This window comes from Haliotis cracherodii, unplaced genomic scaffold (genome assembly GCF_022045235.1).
Source record: "Haliotis cracherodii isolate W230 unplaced genomic scaffold, xgHalCrac1.p SCAF_5, whole genome shotgun sequence".
NCBI classification, from domain to species: Eukaryota; Metazoa; Mollusca; class Gastropoda; order Lepetellida; family Haliotidae; genus Haliotis; species Haliotis cracherodii.
This window is the reverse complement of record NW_027266308.1, coordinates 63785868-63812802: the sequence shown is the minus strand read 5'-3', so window position 1 is coordinate 63812802 and position 26935 is coordinate 63785868. Positions and strand designations below refer to the sequence as shown.

At 39.9% G+C, this 26935-nt stretch overlaps 1 protein-coding gene across 1 annotated transcript; it reads right to left on the bottom strand.

Moving 5' to 3' along the window:
• LOC139443092 (U3 small nucleolar RNA-associated protein 25 homolog) lies at positions 1 to 26922 on the bottom strand. The gene is made up of 21 exons (XM_071224023.1): positions 26787 to 26922; positions 25994 to 26048; positions 25336 to 25435; positions 22906 to 23403; positions 22577 to 22668; positions 21666 to 21761; positions 18553 to 18628; positions 17929 to 17981; positions 16226 to 16311; positions 15268 to 15330; positions 14021 to 14135; positions 11893 to 11974; positions 11539 to 11695; positions 10811 to 10907; positions 6648 to 6733; positions 5313 to 5395; positions 4354 to 4430; positions 3248 to 3319; positions 2023 to 2147; positions 1183 to 1281; positions 1 to 519 (listed from the first exon to the last, which is right to left on the bottom strand). Exons 1-21 carry the CDS (start codon positions 26909 to 26911, stop codon positions 270 to 272), a joined length of 2487 nt encoding a protein of 828 aa, XP_071080124.1. The 5' UTR covers positions 26912 to 26922; the 3' UTR covers positions 1 to 269.
• Between the last annotated feature and the right edge of the window lie 13 nt (positions 26923 to 26935).

Genomic DNA, 26935 nt, shown 5'->3' with positions numbered 1-26935 from the left:
ACAGTTGGCAGTGTCAAGTATTGCTCAATTGATGAAAATATTTACTTTTTCGCTACTAATTTTCCCTACTAATTATTGTTTAGTGTAACAGCCATGAAGTAAACATTTATGGTATGAATCGAAATTTTTTAGTTTTTTTTACTCGACTGTGATCGATATTTGCATGGGGAAGTAAAATATCACAATCCACCTATGCATCGGTGTATTGTCCCACCACTACAGTTCGTACACTGAAGATCAGCAAGTTTCTCCAGAACTATCGCTGAAGATCAGCTAGTTTCTCCAGTGATAAACATGTGGACAGACTTCTCTGAGTTGAGCATGATGGCAGTTCTCTCTGCACCCACGACCTCTGCCAGCTTCTGAGCGTCATACTTGGAGTAGATGGTTGTACACGTTGCTGCCTTGTTCTCTATCCCCCGTTTGGGGTCTTTGATCATATTGCACATTTCCGTGTAGAAGTGGGGGTAAGTAGGCAGCTCATAAAATATTATGTGTTTGATCCCTCGTACTCTGAACCTGAAGAAGAAACATAATGGGGCTCAATAAAGCAATTGTCATGTGAAGCACAATGAAAGGGTTGGTTGAGAGAATGAGCGAGATGATGACATGACAAGGGACACAACTCCGCTCAATTAACTTCAAACATACCATTGGGTCATCCCCTTAGTACGGGTGAGTGAGTGAGTGAGTGAGTGAGTGAGTGAGTGAGTCTTAATGTGGAAGGAGAGCTTGAAGTGATGCAGGTCCCAGACTTTTACAACTTTGGTGAACCCCACAAGCACAGGTTTGGTGCTGTCTGACCTAGAAGCATCAATGGGGTGAACCGGGATTCGAACTCAGGAACACATAGGTTTCTGGAGTGCCCAAGGGACAATATTCTGCACAGCAATTGAAACCCATGCCTCCACAATGAGAGGGAGGAATGCTGTTTCATCAAGTTATATCACAGCCAGCTGGAAATAATTGTTCCAGCTAAACCTGTGGTTGATCAGCCTTGTCCATAATAATGTTCGGTTTCAGAAAATTAAAATATTGTATTTAGGATCAGTATTTAGACAGCTACAAAAATGATAACATAAACCCTGTCAGAAACATGTGCCAGCGTTTCAGGGGCTGCCAAAACAAAGCCTATATCTGTTTGTACTTGGGGTATGTGAATGGTCATGCTGCAGGACTTGCCTTCTGTAGAAATGCAGCCGTTCAGTGTACAGCAGAAACTGGGCCTTGCCATGGAAGAAGTCACACCTCACTCTCGATATGCCCTTGTCTGTCGCATACCTGTGGAGAGGAGGGGGGTTGTAGATGTACTGGACTATGTATGTAAAGTCTCACCTGGGGAGGGGAGGCGAGGGGATCATAGATCTACTGGACTATGTATGTAAGGTAACACCCGGGGGGGGGGGGGGGGAAACATAGATGTACTGGACTATGTATGTAAGGTCACACCTGGGGGGGGGGAATCATAGATGTACTGGACTATGTATGTAAGGTCACACCTGGGGGGGGGGAATCATAGATGTACTGGACTATGTATGTAAGGTCATACCTGGGTTGGGGAGATTAACATGCCTACACAATCAATTGCAATCGGAACTCCAGATAAGCAGTCTACTCGTGTCAAATATGCAAGATATATCGCCATTATCAAATTAATTTTGAGTTACATGTGTACAAGTACGCATGAAAAATGTCAAACCCCAATACTATGCCATTAACAAAATGAATCACAACCCCACCAATTTGACACCTGGGTCTAATCTTACTAGGACACTGACAATAGTTAGAGTAATCCCGCTATGATGACGTTACAATTCAAAAAGTGAAAGGCAACTGATATGACACTGCAGATTTGTATTTTTTACCAAAAAAATGGGCTAAAAAATGCAGATCATAGCATGTCAAGACTTTCTGGATATCAAAAACTTCCAAATTAAATTCTTGTTTATATCTATAAAAACATAAGGTGGGAATTCTTCATAATTGTCTGAAGCAGGAGGGAATGACTTGAAGGGATCTTACTCGCTCATGTGCACGAAGTTGATGCCCTCTTTCCTGAAGTGGTTCCTTATGCGAACGAAGTCAAAGTAGGATGGGATGTAGACCAGCGTTCGATTCATCACAGGATCCCGATGGTGGGGCACAAGCTGAAACACAACATCGAAATACTTCAGCCAGAGAGTCACGCTATAATGGCTTTGGTGCAGACAAACCAAATACCAGGAATCTCAGCATCGATCCTAGTCATCAATTGGCTTTACACATTGTACCCATGTAAGGAATCAAACTCGGATCTTCAGCATGACAATCAAATGCTTTAACCACAAGGCTTTCCCACCGCCCCTGTGACGAAGCTAGGTCAGAGACTAATGATAGTGGAGTTAAGTGAAGCTGCTCGTTACTAGATTGTCCCAGAATCAACACAGTACCAACAGAAATTTCCACAGGGGTTTAGTTCAACAGAGCATCCAAACGGAAGCTGAGTTCTACCAAGAATAACAGGGGTTTAGTTCAACAGAGTATCCAAACAGAGGCTGAGTTCTACCAAGAATAACAGGGGTTTAGTTCAACAGAGCATCCAAACGGAAGCTGAGTTCTACCAAGAATAACAGGGGTTTAGTTCAACAGAGAATCCAAACGGAAGCTGAGTTCTACCAAGAATAACAGCGGTTTAGTTCAACAGAGCATCCAAACGGAAGCTGAGTTCTACCAAGAATAACAGGGGTTTAGTTCAACAGAGCATCCAAACAGAGGCTGAGTTCTACCAAGAATAACAGCGGTTTAGTTCAACAGAGCATCCAAACAGAGGCTGAGTTCTACCAAGAATAACAGCGGTTTAGTTCAACAGAGCATCCAAACGGAAGCTGAGTTCTACCAAGAATAACAGGGGTTTAGTTCAACAGAGCATCCAAACAGAGGCTGAGTTCTACCAAGAATAACAGCGGTTTAGTTCAACAGAGCATCCAAACGGAAGCTGAGTTCTACCAAGAATAACAGCGGTTTAGTTCAACAGAGCATCCAAACGGAAGCTGAGTTCTACCAAGAATAACAGGGGTTTAGTTCAACAGAGCATCCAAACAGAGGCTGAGTTCTACCAAGAATAACAGTGGTTCAGTTCTGCCCAGAATTCTCATGGGGATTTGGTTTTCAAAGTTGGCTTTAAACAGCGATAAATGCCCAAACATGACTTCTTCGAATTTGCCACTTATGACAACCAAATACATGTATGACAGGTGTCAGCACTCACCTTCTTTATGAAGAAGTCAAACCTTGAGTCAGCCAGCTGGGTGAAGGACGTGCAGCTGATCTTCTGGAATGTCTGGGAACACAATGCACAGAAACAGTTCAAGCACTGGCTGATTGTCACACTGCTGGAGCCCATATACAGTTCCTGACTTCCACATCCATGGTGACTTACACAATGAAAAATGTCCTATCTTTGCCAATTGAAATAGGCCTTTGCCAAATCAATAAAAAAAAAAACTAAGTCCAAAAAGTACAGCTCCTGTGTTGACATAATTTTGAAGAAAAAATTGAAAATAAGTTATTAATCTTTTTTTCTGCTGACAATCTTCCTTTCCAATTTCTTAACATTGGACCCTGTGGGTATTCAAGGGAAGTATAGGTCTCCGGTATTCCAAGCTGAACAAGATTGGGAGGTAAGCTTTTGGCTGATGGTGTGTCACTGTGCCATGACAGTTGTGACCATTACTTACACTTGTAGTGTGGCCCAGGCTTAATATTCACACACTGCTGTGATAGAGCTGTAACACTGAGGACTCAGCATTAAACAACACTTACTCACTCACCCTTAAACTGGGCTTAATGTGTCCTGAGTGAGTGAGTGAGTGAGTATGGTTTTACGCCGCTTTTAGCAATATTCCAGCAATATCACGGCGGGGGACACCAGAAATGGGCTTCACCCATTGTACCCATGTCGGGAATCAAACCCGGGTCTTCGGCGTGACGAGCTAACGCTTTAACCACTAGGCTACCTGACCACCTAATGTGTCCTGAAGTAATATATTAAAAAGATGGGGTGCATGTTATGTGCAAGCATTCCCGGTATTACCCACTCGCTCTCTCTCTCTCTCTTTCACTCACTCACTCACTCACTGGGGGCAATGTGCCCTCAAGCAATATATTAAATGTTTGGGAACATATTATGTGCAAGCTTTCCCGGTACTTGGTGATGTCACAGCTTGCTACTTCTCCATGACACTGTAGGCTCAAACAAGGTGAGGCACGATTGTAACTTATATAATGACATGAGTGTGCTTATGTGTTTATATAGTGTGGGTGTCTATCTGTCTTTGTCTTTCAATGTCCTGTGCTACTGAGGCTAGGACTGACCTGTGGAGTCTGAGTTATGATCTGGCAGATGACTCCATCTCCTGGCTCCCGCTGAAGCTGTACCTTCCCTGCGTAGTCTAACACAGCATGAAGGAAAACAGTGACGCCACATGGACAAGAGCCCCATAGCCAGGGCTTAATGGTGAGCATGTTCTCATGATAAAGTTGTGAATGCATTCTCATGAAGTAAACGTGAAATAAGTATCTAAGAAATAAATACAATGTGTACTTATTCATTTCACACATCAATTTACACAATTGACAGCCTAATCTATAATCGATATCAACATAATGACTTGTTGATAATGTATGGCAATCAGACCATGGACAATGGCAATGCATTGATTCTTCTGTCAACCATTGCACCTTAGGTGACCCATGTAAAAGGACTACCACTAACACCATTGTTCATCGTAAGTGGGGGACATGACAGTTACCCAATAACTACAATTACTTGTTACCCGATTAATGACAGCTGTAGCACTTATATTCTCAATGACCAAACTCGAATTATACATATTAGATTTGTAGCCCTTGAAAAAGCCTTAAAAATGCTTATCCTGTTTTGCTCTAGAAGTGACACACTTTGTCACACATATTCAACATTGTGAGTACTAGGAACATATATATTTTTCCAAACAAGGATTCCCATGATATCAAAATGATCATTCAAAATATTTAAAAAAACATTAAATATTAGAAAATAGTCCCCATCACAAAACATGGAAGACAGTGTAAAATACAAGCTGATGAAAAGGTAGGTAATTTGAGCCACTTAATCCTGGTTTGGGTGCCCTCATAAACATGATACAGGTTCTTAAAATCAATAACAATGAAAAATTTAAATACAAACTGGCCATTCCCTTGAAAAATATTTATCTACGGCTCTAAGGATATGGCACTTTAAGATCCAGGTCCTTCCATCATGCAAATCATGTGTGCATTTGAAACAAGGATACTATGGCAATATTTGTTGAAGACGGCGTTGATCTCTGGAGTGGGCGCTGCACTGAAGATGAGAGACTGTCGGTACAGGTGAGACCTGGAATACAATAAAACAGTTTTGACATGGCCGAGACTAGCAGAGACCAAGGCTCCCTTCAGCATCAGTCACTATGATTTCATCATGGCAGCAGGCATGATTGGCACTATCCACTCCCAGCAGCATCTTCCTGAGGCAAGGGAGTTAACTAACTGTAAAAGTCCAGTTTCCACCCTTGCCGAACTAGGCTGGAATTCCGGAGTTTCATTTTGGCTTGACGAGTCTATGCATTGTCCAATAAAAATCGTGCAAGGAACTAGACATTCAGTTCGTAAACAACATGGATTTCAAAATACAGATTTTGATCGACTGCCGGATTTGCAAAGCATGTGTACCCTCAATTGGGCATCAACAGATATTTTCCAAATCTTTCCATGTTTTTAATCAAGGTGCTCATATGATTTGATGCACTTCCCCAGGTAAGGCCTGTTACCAACAATACTGATCTTGATTATTGATCAGATTGTCTTGACTGGGGGCCGTATTTTGTTTGAAGCAAATGCATGTGATGTGAGAGGTGGAATCTGATAGGTCAATAAAAGGGACATAACTCGTAATGGCCACTGGTGGCGCTATGATCAAGCCACGAAAGTCCAGCATAGTTTCGGCAAAAGTGGAAACTGGACTTTAGTAGTCAGTTAATACCCTTGCCTCAGGAAGATGCTCCAAGAGCTATTGCCACAGTCTGATTCCAATATTAGCCATGAGACAAGGTAAACTTCTATGGCTCTATTCAGCATGGAAATATTTATAAAACCTTCTATCTTTAAGACTAGTCCAGAGAGCTAGTGGACACCGTATTTCCTTAGTCCTCAGAGTTTGTAGCTAGTCCTGCTTGAACAAGAAAAAAATGTTTACAATCTTTACATTTTCTGTCAGTTCTATTCATTTCCAATTTCATATTTATTAGCAAAATTGAAGACTTGAGAGCTGGTTAAGAATTATAGCTCTCAAATGCTACTAGTCAATGAAGACTACCATCATTGTATTTTCACTTGTCCTCGGCACAAAGCGGGAGTCTTTGGTTAGCAGACTGGTGCAAAGTTTGGTAGGCTGAATATAGTTCAGGCCAGGTAAACCAGTGATAGGCAGTAATCACAACAATTTGCCAGAAAAGAAGCTAGATCAAAAAGGTGACCACCTGGTTTTCCGACAAGCCGAGGCACTTAGAACCTGGGCTGGATTTGGACTCCATAACACTGGGTTATGACACGAGGATGATGATTGTCATTTCTATACATGGGCTACATACCATCCACTGAGAGTCCACATCCGAACTCGGGAGAAGTCCACGTCATGGCTCTCCTTGGGCTGCAGGTGCAGGTGCTTGAACAGGTGCTGTGACCAAACAATGTACACATCATCAGGACCAGAACAGGAAAACTGTCTAGTTCGTACAAGAATTCTTTATTGTACCCAATATGAATTACATGATAATATTCCATAGAATAATTCTCCCCCAAAATATATGAACAAATAATCGTATATTTGTTTGCTGGGATTAAAAACTTCCAACAGTCATTAGGATAACTAAGCATGAGAATGGCAAGGTAAAACCTATATCTGCCTACCAAGATATGGTTCCAGTTCTGAATGAGAATGGCATGGTATAACCTACATATAGACCTACCACGATAGGGTTCCAGTTCTGAATGAGAATGGCATGGTATAACCTATATATGCCTACCAAGATATGGTCCCAGTTCTGAATGAGGAAGACATTCTATATCCTGTATATAGCCTACCAAGATATGGTCCCAGTTCTGCATGAGGAAGACATTCTATATCCTGAATATAGCCTACCAAGATATGGTCCCAGTTCTGCATGAGGAAGACATTCTATATCCTGTATATAACCTACCAAGATATGGTCCCAGTTCTGCATGAGGAAGACATTCTATATCCTGTATATAGCCTACCAAGATATGGTCCCAGTTCTGCATGAGGAAGACATTATATATCCTGTATATAGCCTACCAAGATATGGTCCCAGTTCTGCATGAGGAAGACATTCTATATCCTGTATATAGCCTACCAAGATATGGTCCCAGTTCTACATGAGGAAGACATTCTATAGCCTGTATATAGCCTACCAAGATATGGTCCCAGTTCTGCATGAGGAAGACATTCTATAGCCTGTATATAGCCTACCAAGATATGGTCCCAGTTGGAATTGAGAGGTAAAACAATTTCCTATTCAACTTTCAAGAAAAAGGAAAGAATTGAAAAAGAAAAGAATTTATTAGATGAAATTGAATCTATTGAGAACTCGCCCACTATTACCTATGAATTGTTAGAGGAAAAAAGAAATGAGTTAGAAAATATAAGGAAACATAAAATGGTGGGTATAGCGATTAGATCTAGAACTAAATGGATAATGGAAGGTGAAAAAATAAGTAGTTATTTTTGTAATTTGGAAAAAAGGAATTTTGTAAGCAAATCAATGACTAATCTGGAACTAAAAAATGGCTCTACTATTACGGATAGTACTGAAATAATTACGGAAGCTGCAAACTTTTATGAAAATTTATATAGTAGCAGAGAAGATTGCATACATGATGTTGATCTAGACTCTATTCTTGACAAAAATACTTTACCAATTTTAGACAAATCGGCTAATAAAGATCTGGAGAATATGATTACTTTAGAAGAATTAGCTATAGCATTAAAAAACATGCCAAATAAAAAAAGCCCAGGTTCAGATGGATTTCCTTCAGAATTCTACAAGTTCTTTTGGAAAGATATAGGACAATTTTTATTGAGATCTCTAAATTATGGCTTAAAGACAGGAGAATTGTCAGTTACTCAAAAACAGGGGGTCGTTGTTTGTATCCCAAAGGGTGACAAGCCAAAACGTTTTTTGACAAATTGGAGACGTATTTCATTACTTAATGTTTCTTATAAATTAGCCTCATCATGTATTGCAAATAGAATTAAAGCAAAACTTCCATTTATTATTAATGAAGACCAAACTGGCTTTATGTCTGGCCGTTATATTGGGGATAACATTCGTTTGATATATGATATGTTATCGTATACTGAAAAGAAAAAAATACCTGGCTTACTTCTTTTGATTGACTTTGAAAAAGCCTTTGATTCTATTGCTTGGTCTTTCATTGACAAATGTTTAAAATTTTGGGGTTTTGGAGATAATTTAAGAAAATATATTTCTTCTTTTTATGTTAATATTAAGAGTGCTATGTCTATAAATGGTAACATGTCCTCTTGGTTTGATATTCAGAGAGGTTGCAGACAGGGTGACCCATTGTCTCCTTATATATTTAATTTATGTGCAGAAATATTGTCGAATTTGATTCGCTCTAATGCTAATATCAAAGGTATTTTTATTGAAGACAAAGAATTTTTGATGTGTCAATATGCTGATGATACTGAATTACTTTTAGATGGTAGTCAGTCCTCTTTTGAAGCTACTATTGAAACACTTAATTATTTTGCAAATATTTCTGGTCTGAAAATTAATTATGATAAATCTCAGGCAATTTGGTTTGGTTCCAAAAGAGGTTGTAAAGATAAGTACATGGAGAATTGTCCAATAAGCTGGAACCCAGAGGTATTTAGAATTTTAGGTATTAAATTTTCAGTTGATTTGAAAAAAATGTCAGACTTAAATTTTAAAGATAAGTTGTATGAATTGAAAGTAATAATTCAGAAATGGATGAAAAGAGTTATTACACCAATTGGCAGAATTGTAGTTATAAAATCTCTACTTGTATCGAAGCTTACCTATTTGTTGTTATCATTGCCAGATCCCTCCCAAGAATTTCTTAAGACATTAAATGACATGCTCTTTAAGTTTTTGTGGAACGGAAAGACTGATAAAGTTAAAAGACTAAAAGTCTGTCAACCTGTTGAACAGGGAGGGTTAGGTATGATTAATATATTTTTGTACACAAAATCTATTAAGATTACTTGGATAAGGCGGTTATTATGTGGAGATACCAAAAAGTGGAAAGACATCCACAAGGCTGCATTTCCTTTTGTTAATGAAATCGAAGAGTTTGGATCTCGTTTTATAGAAAAGAAACTGTGTTTGTTTTATAATTTATTTTGGAAAAACTGTTATGAAGCTTTTATAGATTTTGATAAGAAGATTGTACCAGATACTTTCAGCAGTTTTTTAGCTGAACCTTTTTTTTTCAATCGCAACATCAAAGTTAATAAATTACCAATATTCTTGAAAGATTGGGTTGATAAAGGTATCACACAAATAGCAGACATTGTAAATCATAATCATGAATTCATATCTTTTGAAGAATTCAAGGATATGTACAAGATAAAATCAAATTTCTTGGCTTTTTATGGTATTGTTTGTGGTATTAAGAGATATTTGACCAGTTTGAATTTGACTAAACTCCCTACTGACTCTGTAGAAGAACATCGCTGTGCTATTAAAAAGATCTTCTCTCAAAGGACAGGTTCTAAATATATTTATAATATTCTTGTATTTGTTGATATGAAAACAAGAGGCCAGGAAAAGTGGGAGTTACAGTTTGGAAAATTGAATTGGAATATTATTTGTATTAAGCCTTCTAAAGCAACGCAAGAGGTGAAATTGCGTTGGTTTCAGTATCGAATCATACATAGAATACTTGCAACTAATTCTTTGTTGTTTAAAATGAATATTTCTGATACCACTCTTTGTTCTTTTTGCAAATGTTATGATGAAACTATTGTACACATCTTTTGGGAATGTGAACTTGTACAAGTATTTTGGAAAACCTTCTCAGATTGGATAAATAAATGTAGCCATATACATCATAGGAAATTAAGTGCTGAACTTGTTTTATTTGGTGTTAAAGAAAAAATTGTTACTGACAAAGTTTTTGATCTTCTTATTTTAATAGCTAAATCTTTTATATATTTTTGCAGATTCAAAAAAACAAATCTTTGCTTCGCAATATTTCAAAAAGATGTTAGTCTGAGATACAAAATTGAGAAGAATATAGCCTTTACAAATGGTAATGTAGCTACATTTTATAAATCATGGATCTTTTATCACATATTGTTTGAAGAAGCAGAGCAGCAATAACATATGTTTCTCTTTTTCACATTTGTTTCTTGCCAGGATCAGTGTTTGAATAATATTTTGAATGCTTGACTGTGTGTATGTTTTGTTATATTTCTTAAAAATCACCTTGGCACCATTTCCAACACTTGTATTTAATTTCCCCAAATGTATACATACATTGTTTTTAGAACGTGAGGTGACCATTGCCCTGGATGGCCATCCTCCTCATGTAACGGGGAAAAGGTGAAATAAAATGTTTAAAATAAAAAAAAAGATATGGTCCCAGTTCTGCATGAGGAAGACATTCTATAGCCTGTATATAGCCTACCAAGATATGGTCCCAGTTCTGCATGAGGAAGACATTCTATAGCCTGTATATAGCCTACCAAGATATGGTCCCAGTTCTGCATGAGGAAGACATCTGCCTGGTCCAGGATGAGTAGCTCAATGGAGGACAAGAAGTCATAGTCACGGTCTTTCTCTCTGAAAGATGGAAAACCTTCATGTATTATCATGAACAGTGAGAGTAACACTGACAACTACTGTGAGCATCCTTTTACTTTCAGTTCTCACGAAGGTCAAGCAAACAGGCATCGGTGAGACAATGAGGTAAGGTGAGACAATGAGGTAAAGTACGTATCCCCACCAAGACAAAATGCAGAGGCAAGGTTGAAGTCACCCCTCAGCCCCAGAGGAGAGGAAGGGTGAGGGCGGCTCATGAGATGTGTGGTGGCCAAGGGCAGGGGAAATGGTGGTGTCACCCCTCAGCCCCAGGGGAGGGACAGGGTGAGGGCGGCTCATGAGAATTGTGGGGGACAAGGGGAGGGACAGGGTGAGGGCGGATCATGAGATGTGTGGGGGTCAAGAGGAGGGACAGGGTGAGGGTAGCTCATGAGATGTGTGGGGGTCAAGGGGAGGGACAGGGTGAGGGTAGCTCATGAGATGTGTGGGGGTCAAGGGGCGGGACAGGGTGAGGGTAGCTCATGAGATGTGTGGGGGTCAAGGGGAGGTGGAGTGGTGGTGGCACCCTCAGCCCCAGGGGAAGGACAGGGTTGAGGCAGGGGTGGTAGCCCGAGAGAGCAGCAAGGATGATTTCAGTCAGACCAATACCTACCCCTCTGCTCCGATGATGGTCCGAAGACCAAGGGGTGACGCCAGGATGATGTCAGACTGGTAGAATGGCACGTAGAGCTTGAGGGACCGCTTGGACACTGATATTCCCAGGCGAAAATGGTCATCATTGTTTCCAGTGAACAATGACTCAAAGTCCTCTGCAAACAATATAACAAACCTACAGTACTTTGTTCCAGAGAAAAAGTCAATAATTATCTGACAAACATAAAACACTTACATTACTGCCTTCACAAAGCACACAATACACTTTATAGAGTAGTAATTCTAGGAGTGTTCATGCATGACCAGGACCCAATGACCACTTTGTCTCTATCTCCTGTGAAGGGAATCCTACCTGGTTTAAGGCCTTTTCTGTAGTTGTCTTCATCTTCTGCCCCATACTCAGACTTGAACCTCTTCTTGCTGCTCACCATCACCTGACAACACAACACCACAGGGCTGATACACAACACAACACCACTGGACCAATATTAACCCTACTCAACACAACGCCACAGGGCTAATATTAACCCTACACAACACAACACCACAGGGCTGATATCAACCCTACACAACACAACACCACAAGGCTGATATCAACCCTACACAACACAACACCACTGGACCAATATTAACCCTACTCAACACAATGCCACAGGGCTAATATTAACCCTACAAAACACAACACCACAGGGCTGATATCAACCCTACACAACACAACACCACAGGGCTGATATCAACCCTACACAACACAACACCACTGGACCAATATTAACCCTACATAACACAAAACCACAGGGCTGATATCAACCCTACACAACACAACACCACAGGGCTGATATCAACCCTACACAACACAACACCACTGGACCAATATTAACCCTACTCAACACAACACCACTGGACCAATATTAACCCTACACAACACAACACCACGGGACCAATATTAACCCTACTCAACACAACACCACTGGACCAATATCAACCCTACACAACACAACACCACTGGACCAATATTAACCCCACACAAAACAACACCACAGGGCTAACTATGACCTCACATAACACAACACAACACAACACCACTGAGCTAACACTGGCTTCCAACAACACAACACAACACCACTGAGCTAACACTGGCCTCACACAACACAACACAACACCACTGAGCTAACACTGGCTTCCAACAACACAACACAACACCACTGAGCTAACACTGGCCTCACACAACACAACACAACAACACAACCCCACTGAGCTAACACTGGCCTCACACAACACAACAACACAACACAACACCACTGAGCTAGCACTGGCCTAACACAACACAACCCAACCCCACTGAGCTAACACTGGCCTCACACAACACAACACAACAACACAACACCACTGAGCTAGCACTGGCCTCACACAACACAACACAACCCCACTGAGCTAACACTGGCCTCACACAACACAACAACACAACACAACACCACTGAGCTAGCACTGGCCTCACACAACACAACACAACCCCACTGAGCTAGCACTGGCCTCACAGAACACAACACAACACAACAACACAACACAACACTGAGCTAGCACTGGCCTCACACAACACAACACCACTGAGCTAACACTGGCTTCCAACAACACAACACAACACCACTGAGCTAGCACTGGCCTCACACAACACAACACAACCCCACTGAGCTAACACTGGCCTCACACATCACAACACAACCCCACTGAGCTAACACTGGCCTCACACATCACAACACAACAACACAACACCACTGAGCTACCCCACTGCTATTGAGACATTCCAGTTATCAATCACTACTGTTATATCGGAGATGCTTCCAGCTGGGACATCAAGATGCACACTCTAACGCAAACTCGAACACCTCAATAACTGCAGAAATAAATATACCACTTAACTTTTGTTAGGGATATTCAGTCATGTAAGATATATATAAAGGTACGAGTTATTTTTGGATATGAACTCTGCCCATTATTTGAAGAACGAGACAGAAATACAGTAAATTATGGTTATCACAGACTCAAAGGGACCACTAATTTTAGTTTGTTAAAACCGTAATTTGCTATAAGCATATATACAGCATATATACACAAATGGACGGGCCAAAAAAAATAAGTTTGTCATATCCGTAAGTTTGATATAAGCAAGTGCGATATAGACATAGTTTAACTGTATGAAATAAGAATACTAATTGTAACCAATCTCTGACTGAAGAACATTTTTCACCAACAGATACTCATTGTAAAAGTGAAGATCTTATCTAATAATTACAGCCATAAGTCAACCTATAATTTTTCAAAAATGAAAAGGAACAGTGCCATTAAAATAATACTGTCCTACTACACAAGACAATAAGATAACATTAGTACTCTTAATCGTCTGTAATTATCAACATCCATAAAATCTGAAACACTACATTTTGCTGGGTAAAATGGTTCCAGTCCACCGGGCAGCACATTACCTGTTCTGCGGGAGCCAACAAGCTGGACATGATGTTGACCACTCGGAGGGCCGACTCGCGGAACGGGAGCACCATCAGCACCTTGGGCCTGGTCAGACCCTGGTCGCGGTAGTCGCTGGAGATGGAGCAGCAGCAGTGAACGTTTCAATGAGGAGTAGCAATTGTTACATGACAGTGTAGTTTATTGTTAAACAATGATAGTAACTATATTACATTGTTTCTGTTGAATTCGGTAGAAGCTCACGACATTGTATTTGGACAGTGATTAGTTGTCAGGAATGTAGTACTGTTTAATGTAAGCAGTTTTGAGAAAGTTACAATATTTAGATGCTAGTGTCAGGGTTTTTATGAATCAACCACCCCCATAGTCTAGCGGACAGAGTGGCTGCCCAGTGACTGAAAGGTTGGTGGTTCAATACCCGGCCACATCATACCAAAAGATAATAAATGATAGTACTTATTGTTACCCTGCCTGGTGTTCGGCATTAAGGGAATAAAACAAGGACTGGTCAGCATACTGTGCCTGAGTGGGGTATTCATGTTAAAACAGCGGCATGTTATCTCAGTGGGCTAGCACTATAAACCGGCATTAGTCCGGACTAGGACAAGCAGCCACTCATACACACCATGAACCATTATTAAGTGCAATAATCTTGAACGCCATGTTAAACCAAATTTCACCACACCTCTTATGAATCACAGACTTCTTTATTCAAGGGGATGGTTTTAGACATCTTCTTACAATATTCCTGCTATATCACAACAGGGGACACACATTCCATAATGCACCATTTGGGGAATAGAGCCTGTGTCTTCACAGTAATATTGAAAGCATAAACAACAGCGTTAGAAACTTACAGTATTAGTCCATGAGTCATTATAATGAAAACATATATCAAAACCCTTAAACATGGCAAATTTCTACTAGTCCTTATGATACCCTAACTATTTGGCAGTTTGGCAAGGACTATAGGGCTAGTGCTAATTTCTAACGCTGAAACCACTGGGCTATCTTACCACTACTCAAATTACATTGTTGGCTCATTAGTTCACTATCTTGAGTGAAGTGTGAGTGATTGTTGTTGTTCATGTTATACAGAAAAATTCTATTTCTTCAAATTGCTTTACACAAGAGTGTTTAAACCAAACACAAAAAATACCAGTCGAATATAAAGATACCCTGAATTCCATATTATTATTTGTTATCTGCTAATTTACATTTATCACCCTGTCAATATTGTACTTACTCAGTATCAATTTTCTGTTTCGACTTCATCTTGGTATTATGACTGACCACTCGTGTTCGAGTCCTGGAAAAGAAAACGCTTGCTTGTACATGATCTCAGGAGAACACTAAAGGTTAATAGCACAAGTCATGACAGAAATGATTAAACTGAAGAAAAATACAAAAATTCATTACATTGATGGCTCTCTGGGTTTCGGTTACACGAAAGAATGCTACTCTCTCTGAACAGCAACCTCAGCACAACCACCAGTTTACCTCCTCTTCATCAGGGGAAACATCCGTTAGTCATCCGGTCTTTTAGAATAGGGACCTGACATACAAAGCTGTCTGTCGACTTTGTTTTTGTTTTTTCAAAAACAATTTGATAAGAGTGAGTAAATTGGCTTCAGCATCACTCTGAACAGTATTTCTGTAATATCAAAGAATGTCAGCTTAATTAGAGAGACCTCCAAGAGGACACGTCGTAGATATTTACAGCTTTGGTATGACCCACAAGCACCACAGATGAACGAGTATATTTGGAACAGATCCTAATTTGAAACCAGTGTATTCAGGATTCGCTGAGGCTTGAAATGAAAGATTTTGTTTGCTGTTAAACGCTGCATTCAGCAATATTCCAGCTATATGACGGCGGTCTGTAAATAATCAAGTCTGGACCAGACAATCCAGTGATTGATATCATGAGCATCGATCTACGCAATTGGGATATGATGACATGCATCAACCAAGTCAGCAAGCCTGACCACCCAATCACGTTAGTCGCCTCTTACAACAAGCAAAGTTGCCTTTTACGGCAAGCATGGGTTGCTAAAGACCTATTCTACCCCGGATCTTTATGGGTCTGCAATGAAAGAGTACAACATTGTATACAATGTGGTGCCATTAAGTGTCACATTAAGGACCGCATCTTAATAACAGCCACTAACCAAAGATGACCTGATGAGCAGAATGGAACTCACTTCAAGGCATGGTTGAGGGCATGGAGGCAGTACACAAGACGAACCTCCTCTCCGTTACTGTGTGTCCGCTCAGAGAAGGAGACATCCTAAAGAATAAATATTCATATCTAAATTAACTTCCTTGTATAATTCTTTTTACATACGACACTGATTAACATGCCACTGTCATGGTGCTACATTGTGTCAACACTATGGGTTTCCAGGTCTATTATGCAGTCTGGAAATCAGTCAAGAAAAGTTTTTGATTTAAAAAAAAAAATGATTTAGTTCCAGCAACTAATGCCAGTTTGGATATTATTATTTGTTTATTGTTTAACACTGGACTCAGCAATATTCCAGCTATATGGCGGCAGTCAAATCAAATCTGGACCAGGTAATCCAATGATTGACATCATGAGCATCTATCTAGCAATTGGGATACAATGACATGCATCACTTGAGGCATTTTACACCATCAGTCTGTCAGTGAGTGAGTGAGTGAGTGAGTGGGAGTGAGTGAGTGAGTGAGTGAGTGAGTGAGTGAGTGAGTGAGTGAGTGAGTGAGTGAGTGAGTGAGTGAGTGAATATGGTTTTACACCGCTTTTAGCAATATTCCCGCAAGATCACAACCAGACCAGAAATGGGCTTCACATATTTGGATTCGAACAGGGGTCTTCGGCATGACGAGGGAAAGCTTTAGCCACTAGGCTACCAGACCGCCCCCATCAGTTTGTGAATGTTTGTTTCATGCAGCAGTAGCCAATGTTCCAGCTATGGCAATGAGGCCTGTAATACAGCAAGTCTGGGACAGACAAACCAGTGACTGAAAACAGGAGCAAAGTGACTTCACTCGAAATATGCCTGTTCACCCAGCAGTAGAAATGGGTTCCCAGTAGGATGAGATGGTAATGACTGTTGACCTTCTACCACCTCTCAAGACAACCTGGGTTGTATACTCCCCAGGGAGATGAGAATGAAAACTGAATGCACACTGATCCACAGCCCGGGATACTACTGCTAGTGCTTTGAGCATTGACAAAGTCACCAAGTCTGACCACCTGCTCCACGCAGCCAAGGACCTAGTGTGGACCAGGGCTTCAGAGGACAAGTGAGTGAGTGAGTGAGTGAGTGAGTGAGTGAGTGAGTGAGAGTGAGTGAGTGAGTGAGTGAGTGAGTGAGTGAGTGAGTGTGTGAGTGAGTGAGAGTGTGAGTGTGAGTGTGAGCGTGTGAGTGAGTGAGTGAGTGAGTGTGTGTGTGTGTGTGTGTGTGTGTGTGTGTGTGTGTGTGTGTGTGTGTGTGAGTGAGTGAGTGAGTGAGTGAGTGAGTGAGTGAGTGAGTGAGTGAGTGAGAGTGAGTGAGTGAGTGAGTGAGTGAGTGAGTGAGTGAGTGAGTGAGTATGGTTTTACGCCGCTTTTAGCAATATTCCAGCAATATAATGGCAAGGGACACCAGAAATGTCGGGAATCGAACCCGGGTCCGGCATGAAGAGCGAACACTTTAACCACTAGGCTACCCGACCGCCCCTTCAAAACATGAGGGGAAGGAATACAGGCAAAAGCAAAACAGAACCTTTGAGTCAACTGAAATAACTCATTGAGTGAGTGTGTTGGTCAGTTTGCCACTTTGAACAGTATTTCAGTTATATCAATATCATAGCGTGTCATCTTGTGGGAGGAAAGCCTAAATGTGACGCAGGTCTTAGAACGCCAATAATGGATACATACCTGGTAAGCATTTAGCAGGGAGAACAGCCCTTGTTGGAGGGGTGACAGATCTTCTGAGAACAGAAACCAAAAATATAAGGCAAGAGCTATAACTCTGTAAAATATTAATTCTTGATGCGGGGTTACGAACTTGATCTACCGGATATCGCCGTCTATAAAATGACCCTGCCTGTAAGGCCCCCCTGTACATATTATCCCTTGGTGAAGTATGCAAAGTTTCATTCATGTATCCATAACAGTTTCCAACTGAAATCGGACAGACTGAAGGCTGGAGCCCTAACCTACATCCTTGTCCTACTTCCTGGTAGTGGAAAATAATAGAAAAAGACCCTAAGGTTTGGGGCATTTTTGCTTAACGTCTCACTCAGTAATATTCCAGCCAGATGACGGCGGTCTGTAAATAATTGAATCTGGACCAGACAGTCTAGTGATTGACATCATGAACATCGATCAACGCAATTGGGATACGATGACATGCATCAACCAAGTCAGAAAGTCTGACCACCCAATCTTGTTAATCGCCTCTTAAAACATAATGAAAAAGGAAGGTCATATGTGTTGACAGCATCAACAGTGATTTTATGTCTGCTTCCCACAGTAGGGTTGGTTCTCCAGCATGTGTACCTGCAGCCTTGAGGGTGGGTGGCTGGACCATGGTGCGGTTTGTCTCCCCTACCTGGTTACAGAGGGTCTGCTTCACCTATAAGCAAACAGGTTTTTGCTTTGTAAAATATGTCAAAGTTACCATTCATCAAATTTGTAGAATTTTAATATTTAAACAGTGAAACTGTAAACCTGACCAGTGAAAAATGATACAGGAATTCCTGATCTATGCATCCAAAGTATGAACTATGAAGTATCGTGATGCGGCTCACGGCCACAAACTCTGCTACACATCAAGGTGTTGTCCCCAAGAACCTACAGACAAAGACAATCTCTATATGTATTCCCATCTGTTCCCATATACACAGTCCTACCAAATATTCATGCTGCTTCATGCTAACCACATCCATCAACAGGTTCTGCACACAGAAACTTTGATTTGTTTCATTTAAACAAAAATGAAATATGAAACATAAAATCCCTCCCGTCTCATGCTTTTGAAAGATTTGGACTATAATTGAATTAAGTTAATAATTATTTCATTGTGGCCTTAATGATTTACATGCAGATGTTCCATTTTGTATTTTGTTTGTTTGTTGTTTAACGCTGCATTCAGCAATATTTCAGCTATAAGACGGCGTTCTGAAAATAATCGAGACTGGACCAGACACTCCAATGATTGATATCATGAGCATCAATCCACATAATTTTGCCTCTTATGACAAGCATAGTCGCCTTTTACGGCAAGCATTGGTTGCTGAAGGCCTATTCTACCCTGGATCTTCAAGGGTCTGCAAATATTCCAAACCATAACTGTTCTGATGAAAGTATATCACATCATCTATACCATGTTATATCACATCATCTACACCATGTTATATCACATCATCTATACCATGTAATGTCACATCATCCATACCATGTAATATCACATCATCTATACCAGGTTATATCACATCATCTATACCAGGTTATATAACATCATCTATACCATGTTATATCACATAAATACCATGTAATATCACATCTCTATCGTGTTATATCACATCATCAATACCATGTTATATCACATTATCTATACCATGTAATGTCACATCATCCATACCATGTTATATCACATCATCTATACCAGGTTATATCACATCATCCATACCATGTTATATCACATCATCTATACCATGTTATATCACATAAATACCATGTAATATCACATCTATATCGTGTTATATCACATCATCTATACCATGTTATATCACATCATCTATACCAGGTTATATCATCATTCATACCATGTCATATCACATCATCTATACCATGTAATATCACATCATCCATACCATGTTATATCACATCAATACCATGTGATATCACATCATCTATACCATGTTATATCACATCATCTATACCATGTTATATCACATCATCTATACTATGTTATATTATCATTTATACCATGTTAAAATACATCATCTATACCATATCATAATATCACATCATCTTTACCATGTTATATTACATCATCTATACCATGTTTTATTACCCACGTGGTGAAGATACAGGTGGTAAGATACAAAATCCATATGTCACACGTGTGTCGTACAAGGTTGACCTTGTTTTATTTGTTTTGATTGGATAACCATGACCTCTGTCACACTGGGACTACTTTTTTCATTCATGAAAAATCGCGAGACGTCATTCATTTTGCAACTACAAGGCAGAACTGAAGCAATCTCATGAGAGCGAGGTATTTACAAACACTTTATTAAACCAATTAAGTCACACGCATCAAATTCGGTTTGCACTCTATATAGGTTATGCATAGAGCTTCTACAGACATTATATAATCGAGCTATTGCCATTTACAAAGTACGACTACCGATCCATAGCTTGAGGGTCCCTATGAGCGTGACGCACCCGACCAGTTTCACAGCTTTCAATTTGATTTAAAGTAAATGAATAAGCGTGGTGAAATGAAGTCAGTTTAAACTATCTGGACAGATATCTAGACTTACTTTGGATTATCCGGTTGTGCCACAACTGTACTACCAGATCACTCAAAGTGAACATTTCCGATACAAATCATTTGAAAACTCTGTAGAAGTGTGCCTGACTTCTGATTATGTGGCCCCAAATATCCCAAATGTGAATATTAACATTCCCCATCTCTAGCGTAAAACGCTGTGAGTAGATCACGGTTGTCTTTTCTTATTCCGGTGGTGACCTTGCCCTTCGTTGGAAGCTGTCACTGACATGCAAGTAGACTTGGGTTTGTTGATTTTCACGTCTTCAGTATAGGGTGGTACAGTTAACGTGATGTCTTTGGCGAACACTCTAATATCCCTCTTCCAAAATGGTACGGACATGATATTAATTCAGCTGATAGATCAAGGAAACCGAACCATTTTGATTGCACAGCCAGGAGATGGCAGTGCGAGTGACCGACTGTTGGTCCGATATTGAAAGCACAGCACAAATGTGACTTTTCAAATTTTCTTATGGGTGTTCTGCGTACTAACAACATGGTGCTTGAATTACCATTGGTTGAAGACTTTCTTCCAAAAGTATTTTGAGCGTCGGTGCTGTTATGTTTGCAAACACAACAGCAGGAACATGTTGTTAATGCGTATGCACAGAAATGTCATCAATGCCCATATTTGGGCATACATCAATATCTGCGCAACCAGATTTTGCAACCGGTTTCAGTTTGTTGTTGTTATGTATTTACACCTAAATATATATTTAACATGGGTAATAAATAAAAGGCCACACACATTTTCGTTAGATACCATTTTTATCAAACTCGTGAACTTTCGCTCGGTCGGATACCATAGAAAGTCCACTCGTTTCATAAAAATGGTATCTATTGAGAATGAGTGTAGTATTCTCTATATATCACATCATCCATACCATGTTATATCATATTAACTATGCCATATTATATCACATCATCTATACCAGGTTATATCACATCATCTATACCAGGTTATATCACATCATCTATACCAGGTTATATAACATTATCTATACCAGGTTATATCATATCATCTACACCATGTTATATCACATTATCTATACCATGTACCCTTTATCCTTGACTTTTCAGTAATATCTCAAATTTTTACAAAAGCTCTCACCTTATGTTTTCTAAGATCTTTGAGATTTGTTGTTTCCATCTTTGAAAGTAGGTTCCAGTTCTTTGAGAGAAGGATTGCCTTACCCACATTTGCAACCTGAATCAGAAAAGTGTTGCTTGTTTTAATACTGCAAGAGACAAGAAAGACATTTGAATTAATCTGAGTGAGTGAGTGTGTTGTGTCTAATGCCGCTTTTAACAGTATTCCAGTTATATCACGGCATGCCAGATTAATGTGGGAGGAAAGCCTGAAGTGATGCAGGTCTTCCACATTTACCACTTCGGTGAATGAATTAATGTGAACTAAAACAAGAAGACACAGTGATCCCTATCCACACCATCCTGGCATGATTATAATCAAATTATATAGAGTTTAAACAGAAACAAGGGCCATAACTCTGTTAAATATTACATCTCCATGCTGGATTTCAAACCTGTGTTGTATACTCCCTGGGGAGCTGAGAATGACTGGGATAATACTAGTGCTTTGAGGATGCCCGAGTGGAAATAACAATAGTCTATTTATATTGCGAATATTTATCCCTGAGCAGTATCAAAACATCTGCCCCCCTCCCTCCACAATTTGCCCCTTAATGATGCATGCAGAATGTCATCTCTGCATCTATAGTGGCATAAGAACAAAACTTATCTCCATTGATGTTATATGGACGAAACATATAACAAATAACATTCAATGACATTTTGTATGGTACATGTTTGAGACTCTTAGACTTTCCCAACCCCATCACACTGTCTCCAAACAATGGTAGAAATAGTACCACTTTATACTGCCTCCAGAATGCAGTATACATAGTCAGGCTTATCTCCTCCAAGCCACAGTAGAAAGCCTATGTTATTATTTATATACATTTAGTAATATCAGGGTCTTTGCCACATTCAGAAATACCCCACCTTCAGTTCTCGCTTATCCCAGGCACAGTCTGGACTCAAAGTCTCTGCATCCGTGTCACTCAGATCTCTCTCAAAATGGATAGCAAATGGATCTATGGGAAACAAAACCATAGAACAATGAAACGTAGCCATCACAATACAGATTCTAAAATTGCAAAATAAAGTTACAGATTCGAGGCATTACATCAAAAATTGGAGGTGGGGTGAAATGGGGTACAACATTGCATTCAGTTTATCATTATGAGCTCATTCTTTAATAAGTCCAGTAGGTTCATGTTATAAAACACCAGGTGAAATAATGAAAGGAACATTATCAGATTGAAACATACCCGAATCTCTGCTCACGTCTTCTTCTTCATCTTCAATCAGCTCTACTTCATCTTCAGGAAGTGCTGTCTCAAGCTTTCGTTTCTTTCCTTTCTGTTGTTTATCTACAGAAACACCTTTCTTCTCTTTATCTTTCGCACAGAGATTTTTATGATTCTTTTGTTGAACCATATCTTGTGAGTCAGAAGACTCATCATCATCATCATCATCAGTGCCAGCTGCATCATCTTTGAGTATGTCTATGTCACAGTGGCTATTGATATCATCATCATCATCATCATCATCATCCTCATCAACAACAGAACTGTCATCACCTATCTTGCTCTCCTCATCATCCTCAATGTCATCACTGTCGTTCTCATCTTTACCATCCTCTTCAGTTTCATCATCATCATCATCATCATCATCATCATCATCGGAAGCTTTGTCATTCATTTTGCTTCCCTCATCATCCTCAGCGTCATCACTATCTTCCTCATCCTCATCCTCATCCTCAGAGGCTGCAAGTTGGACATTGATGGCATGTAATCATGTTAAATGACGTAAGAAAAACATACAACTTTATGGTTAACGTCTGGTTTATTGCATATAAGGTTGTTTCTATGTAGATTTTTCCACCATTATTAAGCTGGGGTGGAGCGTTTAATAAAAAAAACTAAATGAAGTACTGACTAACTATGACATAGAAGTTCTGAGTGGAGTCCCAATTTGTCACACTGGCATGTAGGAGTGACATTTACCACACCGGTGAAAGGCGGAACCGTTGGTTTTGTGGTGACAAACAACCACATCAGGCTAATATTCGCACTTGTACACCCAAACACAGATGATGACATGACAAGCTCTGCACAACTAATTGCAGCACATTATACCACTGTCCCACTCATGTTCTCCTTAGTATCTTACTAGGCAGGACATATTCCTCATGCAGACTATACATAAAGGTTTGGTGGGTGTCTCATATAGCATGTTTCGACACTTTACTACACACACTTCATAATCAGATTAGGTGAGGTGACATAGGGTTTAAATGACGCGTCCAAGATTAGTGCACTTATATAGCAATGTGCATGCATGTGTGTGTGTGTGTGTATGCTGCTTGTATTAGACACAGTATACTGTCTCTGAGCCGACCAGTCTTTGTAGCCCCTAAAGCCAGGCAGAGTAACAAGTACCATCTTTTAACGTCTTTTGGTATGAAGCGGCCAGGGATCAAACCCTGGATCTTCCGCTCTCCGGGCGGACGCTCTACCACTAGACCACCTTCATAATTAGGAGTTGCGATGATGTTTCATCTTCTTTACTGAAATGTGTTCCATAGCCAACAGAGTTGATGTAAAGATATCAACTTGGGTATCATCATCCACTATTAGTGAGTTGGGTTTAACGCCGCTTTTAACAGTATTCCAGTTATATCACGGCGTTCATCCACTATTATGTCAGAACATATTACCAACTTCCAGATTTATCCAGAGTTCCACCCAGAGTTCCAAGCTAATTGCCCTTGGGTTGGTTGGTTTGTTTGTTGTTTAACGCAGCACTCAGCAATATTCCAGCTGTAAATAATCGAGTCTGGACCAGACAATCCAGTGATTGATATCATGTGCATCGATCCACGCAATTGGGGTTGATGACATGCATCAACTAAGTCAGCGAGCCTGACCACCCAATCCAGTTAGTCGCCTCTTACAACAAGCATGGATTGCTGAAGACCTATTCTAACCCGGAATCTTCACGGGTCAGTGCCCTTGGGAGCCAATTTGGGAAAGATTGGTCAGTGAAATATAGGTCACTTCTACAAAGCCATGACATTAGTTACTACCATATTACATAAATGGGAAAATTTGTAATTTCACATGGGGAATTTTTACTGAAATTTGCTATAGACATAGGGAGTGAGTGAGAGTATGGTTTGAGGCCGCATTTAGCAATGTTCCAGCAATAATCACGGTGAGGGACACCAGAAATGGGCTTCACACATTGAACCCATGTGGTGAATCGAACCTGGGTATTTTTCACCGCCCCTCCTTTTAGACTTATGGTCCATTCTTGGCCTCTCAGCAGGTCTAGATAAATCTCTTGAAATTTTAATAAGCACCCCTACTAAGGCCAAATATGAACATGACAGTTCTGGGGTAGATTAGGTCCTCAGCAACCCATGCTTGCAGTAAATGGCGACGGTGCTTGTCGTAAAAGGCAACTGACAGGATCGGGTGGTCAGGTTTGCTGACTTGGTTGATGCATGTCATTGTATCCCAATTTCCTAGATCGATGCTCATAATGTCAATCACTGGATTGTTTGGTCCAGACTTGATTATTTACAGACTGCCGGATAGCTGGAATATTGCTGAGTTGGGCGTTAAATAAACAAACAAACATTGGGTCTATGAAAAGACTTTCTTGCATGATGGACTTAGTCTTAAAATGCTCACACTTGTAGGCATTAGCAGATGCACCCTGGCCAATGGATGACATCAGCTGTTGAAATGCATTCTCCTCTTCCTCACTCTCTGATGATTCCTCAACTGGTACCTGGAGGACAACAACATACTTCTTTATCGTCATGTAACCATGGTGTTACACAGTGTTCAATAATACAAGACCTGAAAATTACCAGATTGATGTGTCTACTGTCGTATTAAAGTTTTAAAAAGATTTTGAAATTCACACAGTTTTCTATGGAAAAAGCTTTTATATTTCTATGAATATCTCATGTTTCATGAATATAACAAAATTACTACAAAAGAGAATTTTTTTCTACTTAAAGTTACAATGTTAAAATAAGCAGAGTAGCGTACAGGGTGTGTTCAAAAAGAGAGAAAGGCTAGAAAAAAGTGCCATGCAGGAATTTATATAGACCTGTTTAAAGGCCGATATTCGGCCACAAATCTGCAGCAAATGTCAATAAAAATGAACATTTCCCAAACTAGCAGGCGACGACATACGCTCACTTGGCTTCTTGTCAGGTGAGCTAAAACACGAAACATGGTTTACATAAAAGAGAATAATGCGTATTGCCCTAATTATGTTGGTGTTTATCGGAAGGGAATTTATATCCGCATGATAAATAGACTATGTGCATATACTCACCTGCTTTTTACTAATGGGTTCATCTTTGACTTTGGTATACTGCCTGACACTGTCTCTAGCAGAAAAGACAAAGGTTGAATATAACAAAACCTAAATATGAAAATGTCAAGTCCAGTTTCCAGGTAAATACCAGTAATCAAATCTACAGGAGCTCAAAGGGACAGGACATTCACCGTTCTGAAGCGTTGCTTGTAAACAATAGCCGATAACCGGTGTATACCTCTATTGAAAGGATGAGACACACCTTCTCAAATTCTACCTTGCAAATGTGCATCATTAAAATGAAATTTTCAATTTAAGTATAAGACTAAATCAATCTAACATGTTTGCCATATCTTAGAATTTTGGCAATATTTACATACATGCAAACAGATTTACGAAAAGGACATGACTTCACAGCTAGGGTGGTTGAAAGTGGGGAACAATAATATATTCTTAAAGATATCAGAGACCATATACCGGTATATGGTCTCTGAAGATCTATATGTAGGTCATAACATGTTGGCTTTGGCAATAACAACATTTGGTTGCAAAAAATGCAATTTACTTACTGGAAACGTAAATAAATCTCACTAGCTTGTTTCAATCAAATCCAAATCAGTTCCAATTGATCAATAACATATATATATATAATATTGTCACCATACTTGCTTGAACAATATCATTAATGCTGTTGTGTTTGTAAACACTTCAAGGGAGATTACTTTTGCTATCACAAAATGAAGGAGTGTTTTCCTCAACAAACATAATAATATGATCTTAACGGAAAAAAACAAAGTAGCTAACTATTTACTTTAACTCTGAAGGATGGAGTTCTCCTGTTTCTTTTAGAAAGTGTTTTTGACCATCGGTTAGCCTTGGTGCCGATTTGTTGCGTTTCTTTCGATGGCCTCCTCGGCCATGCCGCTTGTGAGCCATGCTTTTCGCTGAAGCGTTTCCGAA